Below are 14,306 nucleotides of genomic sequence, written 5' to 3'. Positions count from 1 at the left end.
GTTTTTGATGTCTCCTGGGACTGATCGCATGACGATATTGTCCGCTCAAACATGTACATTATGGTAATTGAAGATGCTTTCTCGTGTGAATTGTGCCTCATCTGTAAACACTATTGCGGATGGGAAAATGAGATTAACGACAAACTGCTGGAAGTATCACTGGCAAAAGCGTACTCGCGGCAGATAGTCGGCTGCTGACAAAGACTTGCTCCAGGTGATGTGGATACAGGCTCGCTTGACAAGATACAAACCATATCTACATGTGGTTTACACGTAGTTCATCCTTCAGGAATACATTGATACCAAAACTATCTTCCGAGCTTAATTAGGAACTGAGCTATTGAGGTTTAAATTGAGTCATTTTGAGGGGGGCCAGAATGTGACTGTTTCACACCGTCAGGTGGCTCAATGGTCGTAACTCTGAAACGATGTATTTCGCGACATACGCCATATGAACTTTGTACTTGTCTACCCATAAGCAATCCACCCCTTAAATTTTGCCGTACCTTTTTGTTACACCCCGTTTAAAGGTTATTGTTTTCGATGCTATTGCTAATGGTCACCAACGTTCTGCAGCGACTTCTCAGGAGGTCGTTGTCCACGAGTATGAGTGAGTAGCAGTGTTCGTAGTTTAGGAAAATCCAGAATTTCGGTAAGTTAAAAAGAGAGTAAAATAAAGAACTAGATCTAGAGAAGTTTTGAATGTAAAAAATTACACTTTTATGCATATTACTCGTGTAAATATTTGATATTTCATCATAATAAAAATTAGTAAATATCAATACATGAAATATTGAAATGAAAACAGTTATTAAATGCAATTGGTCTCGCTATTATTGCACCTTTTTTTTAAATCATGTAGTTGAATTAATTTATCTTGTTTTAACAATGGTGTTCAGGATTACATGAAGCACGTCCGGTCATAAGATTGAAGTAGACTCTGAAAACTCCTCTCTGCTTTCTACGTGCATCAGTAACTAATCCAAATATGAACGAACAAAAGCTTAAGTGAACTGCAAACTGAACCGATATCCAGAAAAACTGATTATAATAATTCGTATTGTGTTATTGAGTAAGTTATAATTTTGCATTGTGTTATGGAAAGTAAACGCAAATTCAGGGATACTGAAAAAGTAAGCAAAGTCAAGGGAGATCTATCGGAAGAAGAAAAATCTCGAGTTATAGGAAGAGATCTGAATCGAATTAGGTTAATCAAAAACAGTATGAAGTGTAAATAAAACTAATAGTAAATGATTCTCAATAATGCCAGTGTATCGCTTAAAACGTAGTGCTATATTGCGGCAAAAGTGAAATGATGAAGCAATCAAGGAGCAAAAAATTACCAGAAGGATGTAAAATCTTCGAAAAGAATTCGTGCTATAGACAATTATTTAAAAGAAACCAAACCAAAAGTGTCGTAGAGATGATCTACAGACTATTAGTAGCATATTTTGCGAGGTATAGTATACCTGAATTTTGCGATGTATGTATTTTGTCACGGTATTGTTCACGTTTTTTCACATATAAGCGTGAAACAAAAACATCGCAATATGCGTTATTCCAAGCACGAAGGATCATGGTGCTGACAATTGCTAACACTTCCAACTTGCGCCGTGGCATTCCGTGTCCATTGTTGTTAAGGTTTACCTTTTGCCTATTTTTGACCCACCTTGAAATCAGAGTATATCTGAAAATGCTGTTGAGAATATGTCTGGTAATTGTACCCTGTGGGAAATCCCTTGCACACCGATTGCACATTGATGAATATGAATTTTTGAATTGTGTAAGTCATCGCCACTCCACGGTTCCTCGAATTCGAAATAACATGTGTTGAAATTTACCTTTTTCGCAATTTTGGGTAGCCCTACCTCTGAAACTATGCACTTTTGCCGTACAGGTCCATATGAACTTCTTCATTTATTTTGATGTGAGGAAACACCTGTTATAGTTCGTCGGTATAGTTTATTTACCCCCTGTATATGTATTCTAGTACACACAACCAGCTACCAGCGGTAATATTTAAACTTATACTTGGTACAGCATTCTGAACTTAGCACTGTTGTAAGCATTTCTATATTTTTTTAAAGAATCAGGCTTAAGTAGCTTATAAAATTTGATAATTTTGATTCTGTAACTGTATAACGTATTGTTTAATAAATATTGTACTTAAAAATGCCAGTCATATTTATGTAGTGCATGACTTCCTGAAATAAATTAAACTTTACGTATTTGAGTCATTAGCAAATAAAAAGGTCGTTAAACTCTCACTACGCTTTGTTAAAATTAAATAAAGTGCGTATTTATTTAAAATAAAACCTTACAGTCTTCTTAGTTTTGAGAATTTTCCCCTTCCCTCATATGCAGATTCTTGTTCTTTACCCAACACTGGGTGGGTCGCGTTTTCTTATATAAACTCAGAAGATTGGAGGATAAAATAAAGCGGGCGTTAGTTTCTGCGGATTTGTTAACTTAGGCAGTATATTTAATTCGTCAGCATTTTGTGTACTATATATATATTGTACATATTATTTGGTTTAACATAGTCGTTTTTCTTTTCTTTTCTTCAATAGATTGCCCCGAAGGTGAAAGAACTGATGATAATGGAAGGAACAATGATGATAGGTTATCAGCCTCTTGTACATAAAGGTTACAAGAATTTCTTTCGTCTTGTCATCACTTGTTACCCACCTCCTACGTACCAAGATATGGACTACATAGTTACAGAGATAGAAAGACTTGGGAATGATTTGTAATTTTTAGATAGTCTGTATTTATGAGGACCTCAATTATGTACATAAATATTTTTTAAATATGTATATGTGTTTGCAGAAAATAACAGTTTGGATATCTTTAAAAAAAATGATAATTTTTCATTTCTTTCGTAAACGTTTCTGGTTATTTTGAGAGTTACCAGTGTAAATGCTAATTTTTTTTTTAGAAAATCAGTATTGATTGAAAAAATAGAAAATCAGAATTGAGATTAATATTATTCCCACCTCAGTGTTCGTGGAAACTGTGAGTATTTAAAAGAATTCGTCACGTATGTAGTAGGGTTTCAATCGTAAGAATATGTGTATTTTTACTGAAGAACTTCCTGCAAAGAAGGGCTAGCTAGCATCTTTTAAAAATATATTTTTGGAAAATTATTCTGTGAAAATTAGCGTATATACTTTTCAAGAATTCTTGGTAGTCAATTTAAAATACGTGAAACTTTTAATTTAACCCTCATTGTTCTTGTATTGGTGTCCAGTATTGCATCACGTTTGATATCTAGTCTTTAGTAACATTTCTTAAGTCTCCAATTGACCTGCATTCCTATTTAATATTACGTTCGTTGAGTGAAGTTTTGTTTTTTTATTAAAACGAAGAAATATTTGAATTTCTTCATTTGACGAATTTCCTGCAAAGTACAGCGATATTTATGGCACCATATAACAAAGAATGAATGACGAATTTTTAATAGTAAATGTACAATTTTCGTATAAGATGCGAACTCTTCTTTTCTCTGTTATGTAAATATATATTTGAAAAACAACTAATATAAATGTTTACATTAGATTCACAGTGTACTTATTACATGCTGTATTTTATTTAATGAATAATCGTTTATGGTTAAGTTTTTGAGACTGTGTTTCATGTCAGATAAGAGTATTCATTGTCTTATGATCAGTAAATTTGTTTACAATGAAACATTTTAAGCTTTCGTATTTCGTAAGTTAGAGGATGTTCTGTCTGACAAGGGGCCCAAGTTCACAACTGTTTTACTATCGTTTCAGTATTTCGTAAAATAATGTGAAAAACAAACACTGAAATAGTAGTAAAATATACAGAAGACTCACGAGCACCCGGCCTAATGTAGCAGAAGGGCAGGATGAATAACAAAAAAGCTGAACGAACTCATTTCTTTGCCCCACCAATACCAGAAGACAAAGTTTTTATACCAAAACTCACTGTTACAATACAGTACGTATTTTCTGACTTCTTATTTGGCTCAGCGTACTGTACAGGAATAGCAGCAAGCGTACTATATTGAGGTCCGTTTCACACTGACGAAACAATCAACAAGGAACAGAACGCTACTCTTTTCCTGTCAAAACTTGTATTTTGCACACAACACGTAGGAACGTCGTAGCAGACGCCCGCTTCCAATGGCTTGGCAATGTTGCCAATGCAGTGCCTTGCCTTACTTACAACTACGATAAAAGAAAACAAGGCCGGATACTCGGAAGTCTACTGTATTTATAAATATAAATACTGTTATCTCTAATTTGTTGTTTGCGCTTGTAATCTTACAGTGTATACAATTGTGAAATATTTAATTTCTAATTAAGACTGGTACTTCTTGTGAAACAGGCCCCAAAAATAATCAATATACCGGTTTTACTGTAATTATTTAAGAAAGATATCATCTCGGTTTCTCTTTCATGTCTTCTAAATAACTTTTGTACCTGCTATTCGTCGGAAAAAGAATTTGTTTCTGTCGTTCCGAATTGAAGAGGAATACTTCCAAGGAGTAGAACTCAGGGTTCTTTATATATATATGTATGGTATAATGAAGCAGGGAATGTATTTTCTACACATAATAAATTAAGTAAATTTAATTAACTGTTTGGGAACGTCATTAAGGTAAAGAACGTGCTTAAAGTATTGCATGTCAGGTTTTTAAAATAATACGTGTCTATAATTGAACTGCTGTTTATTTTTTTGTTTATTAATTCGTATTTCTTAATGAAAAGAATGCGATCTCAGAAAGGTATACAACGTTTGAGTAAGATGAAACAGGATTGGAGTGTAAATGAAATATTAATGGATATATGGTATGAAATATAAATGTTATCAATAATCTGATACAAGTTATAACTCCTTGGTAAATAATGTATCATCGTTAGAGGTGAGAAATGTATGCAAAAGTCAGATATTCATACAAATACACATGCGCTGCAAAATTTCAAAGTATGCACTTACTTTTTCACTGGAAACATGCCTGCAGAAATTGAGATATTCGTGTAAAATTTTCGTAAAAATTTGTGGACTTTTTTTTTTACTTTTTTTTTTTTTTTTTTTTTTCAAATCTTGCAACGTAAATGTCTCACACTTTGTTGCTGAAATTTTGTGCTGACACGTAAACCCCATGGGAATGCAATATTTTAACCTAATTGTCACTCTAGCTTGTCGTTCCACTGTAAAATTAATTAAGTTATTACAAATGTATTTAGGTTGTATGTATGGGTAGGCAACATCAATTAAACACTACGTCAATAGATTTCAGAATGACTCAGTGCTAGTTCAAGAATTTTATGTGGCTTCTCTGTTGTTAAAAAAAAAAAAAAAAAAAAAAAAAAAAAAAAAAAAAAAAAAAAAAAAAAAAAGAAATTATTGTCGTCCACAATATAATTAAAATAATAAAAAGTAAATAATAATAATAATAATAATAGTAGAAACTTCTAAAAGCAGTGCTTTTATATAAGATGCACTAACAGGGTACATTCTTGAAGTGTACCCTCGGGATTCGTTTAAAATTGATTCAAATGCAAAGAGAATTTCCGAAAATTTTATATGAATTTGAAGTTTCACTTTCATCTATTCTCATTTGCAAAACCGAAAGTTGAATCCAATATGGCGGATCCAAGACGGGGATCGGAGAGGGTGACATGTGTCAGAGAAGCAATACTTGATCCAATTTGTTTTGCATATGCCTGCATTCATGTCCAGTTACACGTAAAGAAACTAAAAGCAATTCTGTGTCCAAGCGTTATAGCAGTGTATGACTGAATTCCGGATATATAAAGGCCCATAAATATGCAAAGTACCGGTATGGGCCTATAAAATTAATATAATACACATTGAGCCACAGAAAACTTTGCATTTGAATCAATTTTACTTGAATCCCCTGGGGACACTTCGCGAATGTATCTTATAAGAAGGAGAAAACACTTCTTTTTGTGGTTGAAGATAAAGAAATTCAACTAAGATTAAAAATATTAGATGCTCTCTCTATTTTTTTTTTCTGGATATATAGGAAGTGGTTCACTTTAATCTATTATAATCAATTGATCCTAGTACTTTTAGTCTTTAGTCTCATTTCTTCATTTTTCCGCATAAAAAAAGTACATTTAATAAAAGCATTGTTTTTTAGGAAGTTTTCTTTTGCGGAGGGGAGATATTACTCAACTGAAAATATCCGAAATAATTAGAAGGAAAAGTTCGTTCATCCTCGAAATGTGAATTTCAGATCTTCTAAATGGCTCGACTAATTTCGATCTTGCATCGGCACTTCATGCTTTGCAGGAGTATATAGCACGCAAAGATTTTTTTCCCCATACAGACGTCACCGGATCATTATGTGGAATTGTTGAAATGTTTCTGAAGTATACACTGGGCGAATAGACAACTCTGATTGTTATTTATCGAGCGTAAGGAACATATTGTATGACCTCAAATTGATGTGTATGGCGAATGCTCGCGCTGCACCGTTCCACGATCCTACCATAACCAAATGGTAAAAATTGGAGCTACAAGATCGCATCAGTGACGTATAACCGCTGACACAATAACTATCTATAAACAGTGTTGCCAAATCTCCCGATTCATTGTTACACACTTGTGAAACACTTTCATTATATCTAAAACGAGATAATCATCTTATCCATTCTTCAATTAATGACTTGTTCTCAGCATTAATTTCATTCACAACCACGTAAATTAAAGTCAAACAGGAATTAAATTTGCATTGACGCGAAGATGATATGAAGTTCATTTGCTATCAGGAACTTGTTTATGACAGCAAGTCGTGACGAACTTTCGTCTTTAGCTCCAGCTTGAAACAATCATTTCATTATTATTTTTAACTTCTTAGCGTAAACCGGTACACGTTCTCATATATTTAACAATTTTTGTAAAACTGTGTCCGCCTCGAAAAGCAAAAATATGCAACACCATGCATACATCAGCACTTCGCTTGTTAATCTTATGTACAAAAGTTGAAGAAGTTTTATCCAGTATACGTTCCAGGGCATATAATTCTCACCTCTTTTATTAGTGTTTGATGTTAGTGAAGCTGGCTGTGCTCAGATGTTTGAACTAAGTTCAATGCATTTATAATTATTTTGGACTTACTGGCATATATCCAAGTTCAATATTCCAAGTTTTAGGTAGTGCTTACGTTAATTGAATGCACAGGTAGAAAAATTCTTATTTGCAAGCGAGGCAGATTGCTTTGTCTATCATTGTTATATTTGTTCATTAATGTATTGTTTTAAGAAGGTTAAAAAGTTCAACGAAGAGTGGTATATCCTTTTCTAAAGTGGAATTAGTTGATTGTATATTTTAAATATAAAGAGCTGAATTCAGGTTGTTGTTTTGAAAGCTAAATTTCAGTATGTGTAGATCAGACAGACGTAACTCACCCTTTTTGAACTTAAGCGCACCGAAATATGCTTACAGATTATATTTATTACAGCATTTTTTAGAAAAAAAAAATCACTTACGCAATGCGCTTAGAGAAAAATAATGGGTAGGTAGTTACAAAAACCAGTTTAATTTTCGGAAAAATTAGTTCTAGCTTTTCCAGGAGGGAAGAGTTCCCGTGGTTCAATTGCACGCTTTCTAGCTTACGGCAACATAGTGTATTTAGGAAATGTAAGTTTAAAAAAAAGTTTACTGTATGTTTGAGGTAAAGTGCAAAAGCTAATGTTAGTAATCAACGTAATCTCTTCATTAAAAACTGTTTTACAAAGGAAACTGACTAGATTGCTCAGTATCGTTCATGTGATGTTTGTTCATACATTGTTGCTTTCCTCTTGGGAAACACACTCATCCTTACAAAATGAGAAAATACACTGACAAAAATATTTTCAAAAAGTTTTGTCGTTGTTTCATGTAAAAAGTAAATTAGATATAGTATCGTGCTTAAGACTCGGTTTCTGGATGCAAAAGTGGGTCTTTTCAAAGAGCATTTACTGATTATTTGCTTGTAAGATTAATTTCAGCGTTTATAGCTTGATTTTATTACAGTGAAACAAACGTATCTATGTTGGACACCATTAGTTCAATTGAAAAGTGGCCAGCTTAAAGAAAATAAGTGAATTTTGAAACAATAACTATTATAGATTGTAATATAACGCATTTCTAATGCAATAACCTGCAGGGTACCTAATGCGGTTATCCTGCTTAGTACCTGAGTATCAGTTTGTAACGTATAAAATATATATATTATAGCAGAGCTCCCTCGTGACTACATGGGTAGCGTACTCAGCTTTAGTGCAGGTTACCGAGATTCGATTCCTGATGAGAGTTCATGTGGTTCTGTTTCCACATTAAGCTATAGATTCACGTCTTATTCTGTACATAGGTGCTGCAAGAAGTACTAAGCTCCGAATGAGGCAAGTAAGTTATATGTAATAAAAGTCATTTCTACAACATAAAAACATTACAAATAATAAATATCTATCTGAGTTTGTCATTCGCACTCTGTGCTTTAGTTGCACATTCTTTATTCCTTTCTCCCATCCATGATAAGAGATGCTGATAAAGTTTGGCAGTTCCAGGGGAAAACTGTAACATTCTGTTACTGGATTTTGACCACCAGAGTAGAAACAAGTTTTTACAGTTTGCACTTACCTATGGTGCGTGTGGTCCCCAGTTCGATCCCCGACCAAGTAAGTTTGTGATGGACAATATCGTGCCTGTGGGTTTTTTAGGGGTACTCCCTTTTCTCCCACAGTATCATTCCACCAATTCTTTAATCATCGTCTCCTTAGCCTAAAGGTTGTAATCGTGGGACGCTGAACTGAAAGATTTCATTTCATTTTCATTTGTACAGTTTGCAACATGAATCCGATCGTCATTTGTTATAAATATTTTGCAGGTTTCCCAGGAGGAAAATGCTTCGAACACGTGACGAAAACAAGACACCGAATAGCTCAATAAATCCGTGTGGTCTGAACTAATGTGAAATTTGAATGGGCTCTCTCTGTTCATACACACGCCGACACCAAACACAAGAAACAATAAACAGTACGATCGCCTCGTGTATTTTTGGAGAAGTTACGCTTAGTTTTTCTCCCTTAGGTTCATCGACCTCCAAAACATGATAGTAAATATGTTTGCAAGGTTTTATAAGATGGTGGTGTATGCTGTCAAATGTGAGGTGTCTAACGTACAGAGGTAAACTTAACATGAACAGCATATAAATAACGTTGCTTTAATGCGGCCAAGATCCACCATAGACAGGGCCAATTTAGATGGTAATAAGTAATGTAGTGCTTATGAGAAAATGCAGATTCCACAATGATGAGCAAGTTAACAGGCTTCACTGCATTATTATTTTGCTTTTTTTTTTTTTTTTTTTCACTTCGTCATTATGTAGTTCCTTATATTAATGTCTGCTGTAATCTAAAGGGCATGTTAAGTGTGGACGTTAAACGTAAAGACTTTATTTCATTATTATTATTATTATTATTATTATTGTTTTTTTTTTTTTTTTTTTTTTTGAGAAATATTCTTTTGCTGCTTATTTGCTAGGTCAATCCTGTCGGGAAGGAAGTATCTATTTGCCTTTGTTGCCTACAATGTTTTATTCCTTGTTTTCTCAACTGGTCACTGTTCTAAACAGTAATTAATTACAGCGATTACGTCATTAAAAATAGTCGTTGATATTTCCAAAATTTGGTTTTTGTATACAATTGCAATCACGCGTCTGTGAGAAAGGTGGAGGAGAAGTAAATTTTAACTACTTCATTGATTTTTTTATTCCTTTTCAAGTTAATTAAAGTAAAATTTCTTTTTACACACAACAAAAGAAAAAAAATAATTTCATCGAAATACAATAATAAATAGTATATGTTTTTCGTTTGTATGGTGCTTATGTTTTCCCCCAAGGTTTAAAATATGAATCAAACAGTGCAGCACGGATGTTGCAGTGACGTTGTGTATTGTTCATTCATTTCAGTTGAATTCCATTATGTTTAACAGTAACAAACGACAAACTTAGTCGTGATATTTAAGTGCTAGGAATCCATTTCAGTTCTTTAATAGGGGATAGGATTTACATTAAAATAGAAATTATATAAAATTTAATTAAACAAATTTACCACCATTACAGCGACAAAGCACGTACTTACCTAATTGAATGATCCTCTTGTTTTGGTTAGAAGCAAGGAAAACTAAATATCATCCAAGACAAAGTTTCGAGGATGATAATTCGTTAAAATATTCATATTTTTACCAAAATGTTGAAAAGTATTTGTGAAGATAAAATTTCTTGAAAGAGTCAGCATGTAATATTCATTTTGCGATACAAAATTCTAAAATATTATAAGAAATTTTCTGAATTAGAACTAAATTTGAAAAAACTTTGTAACTCCAGCTTGGTCCTTGTACCAAGATTCCGTCTTTTTGACGCCGCATAGTTTTTTTCCTTTCTTCAGAAAGGACGTTATTCTGCTGTACAGCGAATTGCAAGTTTATAATCAGTAATTTAAACTCTTGTTTCAGTGAGTTTCATGATGAGTAGTACATAAATATTTCATATAGATAGAAGAAAGTGTTAAAAATCACAATATAGTTTACTGTAAGTAGCTCTCCTATTACGTCTTGACCCATCTTGCATTTTTGTTTACATAAGATGGCGATATAGTGTCTTCTTTTTCATTGGTGTTAAAGGAACGTGCAATACTACAGAACAGCAAATACCCTCAAGTTCACTATGTGGCAGTTCATTACAGTATTTGCACTAGCTTCTCCACGCTTTCATATTTTCCTGCCTAAAGAATATACCTTCAAATGACATATTTTATTCTGGCACGAAAAGTTTGAAGTTGAAACAGAGTGAATATAATTTGTAACCTAAGACATACTTTGTTTACTTTTTTTTTTTTTTTTTTTGTAAAAGTAAATATCTGTGTTGCCAAAATAAAGTATTCTTGTAGTAATATGCTTGCTTAACGATCATTTTTTTTTTTTCATTTAAAAAATAATCAAAATTTATGCATTTGGGAAGCCAACTTCACTTTCGTTCTGTATTTCTTCAGAAATATGTTGTTCCATTATTTTTGTATATTATCAGCTGTCTTATATTATTTCTTCTTATTTGTATGCATATCTGTGTCAGTATAATGTTTTCTTTGTGATACTAATCATTCTAATTGATTTGTATCATTCCTAGAATCTTACAGTACAAATGACGATGTTTGGCGTAATGTTTTATTAAACAGATGTTGAAATTAGTAAAATTTATTTTAATGTAAATTGCCATTTCAAAGCATTCCTAATTTTCAAACAAGCATGCAGATAACTTTCATACGTTGAATTGTCAGTTAATATGTTTCCATATAATAATCGTTTTTTAACTTTTTTTTTTTAATTTTTAAAATACAGATTTATAGAGTGGCCACAAAGTCCCGTTTCGCCTGAAAATAAGTAACATAAAACCACTAAACGTAGGTAAATAACTACACGGAAAGAACTGAATGACATGAATAACCAATGCTTTCGAGAAGTTTTATTGAGATAGTAAACCTTTATTGTCCAAAGGATCAGACTGTCGACCGTCATTCTCATAACAAAGAATAATACGCCACCAGGTTCTGTGAGACATTTTGCGGAGCATTGCACGCGTAACTTGAGTGAAAGCTTGTTTCACAGTTCTGTCAGTTCGGCAGTGGTATCGTGATGGTTTTGTGCAACGATGCCCTTTATGAACCCCCATAGCGCATTTTCACAGGTAGTTAGGTGTGTGCTTTTTGGTGGCCAGGCAAGTGGTGCGAGCAGGTCCGGACTACCACGACCAAACCAACGCCCAGGAAAGACTTCCGTAAGATATTCGCGTACGGCCAGGGCATACTGAGCAGGTGCCCCATCATTATAAAAGGATAACGAGAAAACTTACATTAGCATTTATCAAGGAGTAATGGGACTTCGTGTCCACATGCTATCTCAACATTACCCATATGGTTCACTCATAGTGAAGTTGAGCACCATCCAATTGTTAATGTACTGAGCAAATAGTTAAACGCATTCTATTTAATTTGGTGTTCGTCCATTGTATTTTTTATTTATCTATTTTTTTTTTTTTTTTTTTAATTTAATGTTTGATCTGAAACTCTACATTCATTTTTTGCCTTCTCTTTTCTCCGTCCATGTATTCATTTACCTTTCCTTTTATAAACAATACTCTTTCGTATCACCACCGTTATGGCATGTCCATACTGCTCAATGTAATTTTGATGCATTCCAGCTTATTAGTAACATTCAATATATATACAGTATATAGATATACACATGATATAGAGTATATGATATTTAGATAGAACATTGCTTATATCTCTTAGGCATTGTTACGGTGTGAAGTAGGTATTTGTATTCACCAATTTCATTTTTTTGATAAATACATTTTTCTGGTTTTACATCCATGACCTATTGTTGAGATTGCTTTTTCATCATCAATATTTTAAATTGTTGGTTTTCATGTGTTTACAACTTAAAGTGTTATTTTTTAAAATTATATTCCTCATTTCCTGTTTAAATTTTCTTCTGAAAATATTTTTCAAAGTTTTTATTGTACACCACACAAAAGTGATTATCATTTTGCATTAACGTGTTAATCTAGAAATGTTGAGAGTTCGTAGCTCATATCATATTATTTCTTTACGAGTGTTTCGCCATGTCTTAATTTCTTGCATACTTTATTATCTAAAAGGTTACTGTAAAAAATGTTTTTTTTTCCGGTTACATTAAGCGTAGTCTAGAATAAATATCAGTCCTTAGTATTTGTATGTGTACTTACGGTTGTCCTAATATATTTAAATAATGTGTTTGTAATACCCAAATGAAAGTTAGATAAATAAAGTCTGTTTCCGATAAATTGTTTTCTATCATTTTCCAAAGCTAGCTAAGTGATAGATAAATCAGAAGTGAGAGTTAACGTTATGTATCTTGTAAAGTGAGCAGCAAAAATGGATACTCATATCCAAATATCCAATTGTGTTATTATATATAGTTGGACAAAAGCAAAATTTTTACTGGATGCCACAAGCGACAAGTAGAGACCTACACAGCATTGTAATACAATGTAGTGTGACGAAATTAGGTAGCACTTCGAATATCTTAGAAACGAATTATCCAAGATATGTGGTTATCATAAATATTGGGAATATCTTAATCCAGTATTGGATCGACAATTATTGATAATGGTATATATCCGTTTCAAATAAACCAATCCTCACCGCTATACACTCATGTGATTCAGTTCTCATTCTCGATATCTGAGTATTTAAGATTAAAAAATAGATGCTTATACCTTGTTCTGAGAGATCTTATGTTTAACCCTGTAGCTGTAAGAATTTCTATAAACAAATAGTTAAACTAAAATTTACTGTTATGTCTGGCTATATCAAACGGTTCTGTGAACTCGAAATATTTTAACAACCAGTTCTAGCGAACTTGTGCGAACCGGCTGAATATCACCACTGCTCATATCCGAAAGTTGTTTTATCAGTAAAACAAATGGACCAATTGAAATACAACTTCCAGCTAAAAGGAAAATTGTATTCATTATTTCGCCTTGTTGATTTCAATTGGATACTATCTCCTATTGCTGGATACTATCACTATGGAAGTATATAATTTGGAAACAGTAACTTTTCGAAATAAATATTGAACATGGCGCCAATGTAATGTTGAACTTATTGCGCTGTGAAGTGTTTGTGTTCCTGGTAGTAGTAAGAACATGGAAAATAGGGACTTATTACTCAGAAAATAAGGAAGTAACATAGGCATTGTACTCTTTAAGTGGATACAATGAAGATAAACGTCCATGACATACAAAAACTGGTATTGAACCATATCATCGTCATAGGTATTTTGCCCTTACTGGCAGGTCACTTGCAGCAGCTGAGAAGCTTCCATGCTCCACGGTCCTCCGCTAACCTCTTCGTCTTCACGTATGATCTTTGTGTTTTTATATCATCCATTAATTGTAGTCTCCTTTGCCCCCTCCCTCTCTTTCCCGCCACCATACCTTCTAGGACGTCCCTCATGATACATTTTCTTCTTAGGCAATGTCCCAACCAGTTTCTCTTCCTCTTCCTAATTATATCTAAAAGTGTTCTTTTCTCCCCCACCATTTCTAACACCCACTCATTCGTTTTCCGCTCGACCGAACTAGTTCTTTCCATCCTTCTCCACACCCACATTTCCAATGCTTCCAGTCGTTTTTCATCACTTTTACGTAATGTCCACGTTTCCGCCCCACACAGTACAACACTCCACACGAAGCATTTTATGAGTTTTTCTCAACTCTCTATTCT

General features: G+C 33.4%; 1 protein-coding gene across 2 annotated transcripts in view; it reads left to right on the top strand.

Moving 5' to 3' along the window:
- LOC145668134 (acidic amino acid decarboxylase GADL1) overlaps positions 1 to 12,862 on the top strand; it is a 72,996-nt gene extending 60,134 nt beyond the window's left edge. For both annotated transcript variants that reach the window (XM_081735699.1, XM_081735701.1), the window contains one exon: positions 2,571 to 12,862. In XM_081735699.1, the coding sequence (XP_081591825.1) occupies positions 2,571 to 2,753 (183 nt within the window). In that variant the 3' untranslated portion in view covers positions 2,754 to 12,862. The remainder of the gene's footprint in view (positions 1 to 2,570) is intronic.
- The last annotated feature ends 1,444 nt before the right edge of the window (positions 12,863 to 14,306 follow it).

Source organism: Thermobia domestica, chromosome 13 (assembly GCF_964235325.1).
Source record: "Thermobia domestica chromosome 13, izTheDome1.hap1.1, whole genome shotgun sequence".
In the NCBI taxonomy this organism is placed as follows: domain Eukaryota; kingdom Metazoa; phylum Arthropoda; class Insecta; order Zygentoma; family Lepismatidae; genus Thermobia; species Thermobia domestica.
Note: the sequence above shows the minus strand (reverse complement) of the source record. Positions and strands in the feature narration are given on the sequence as shown.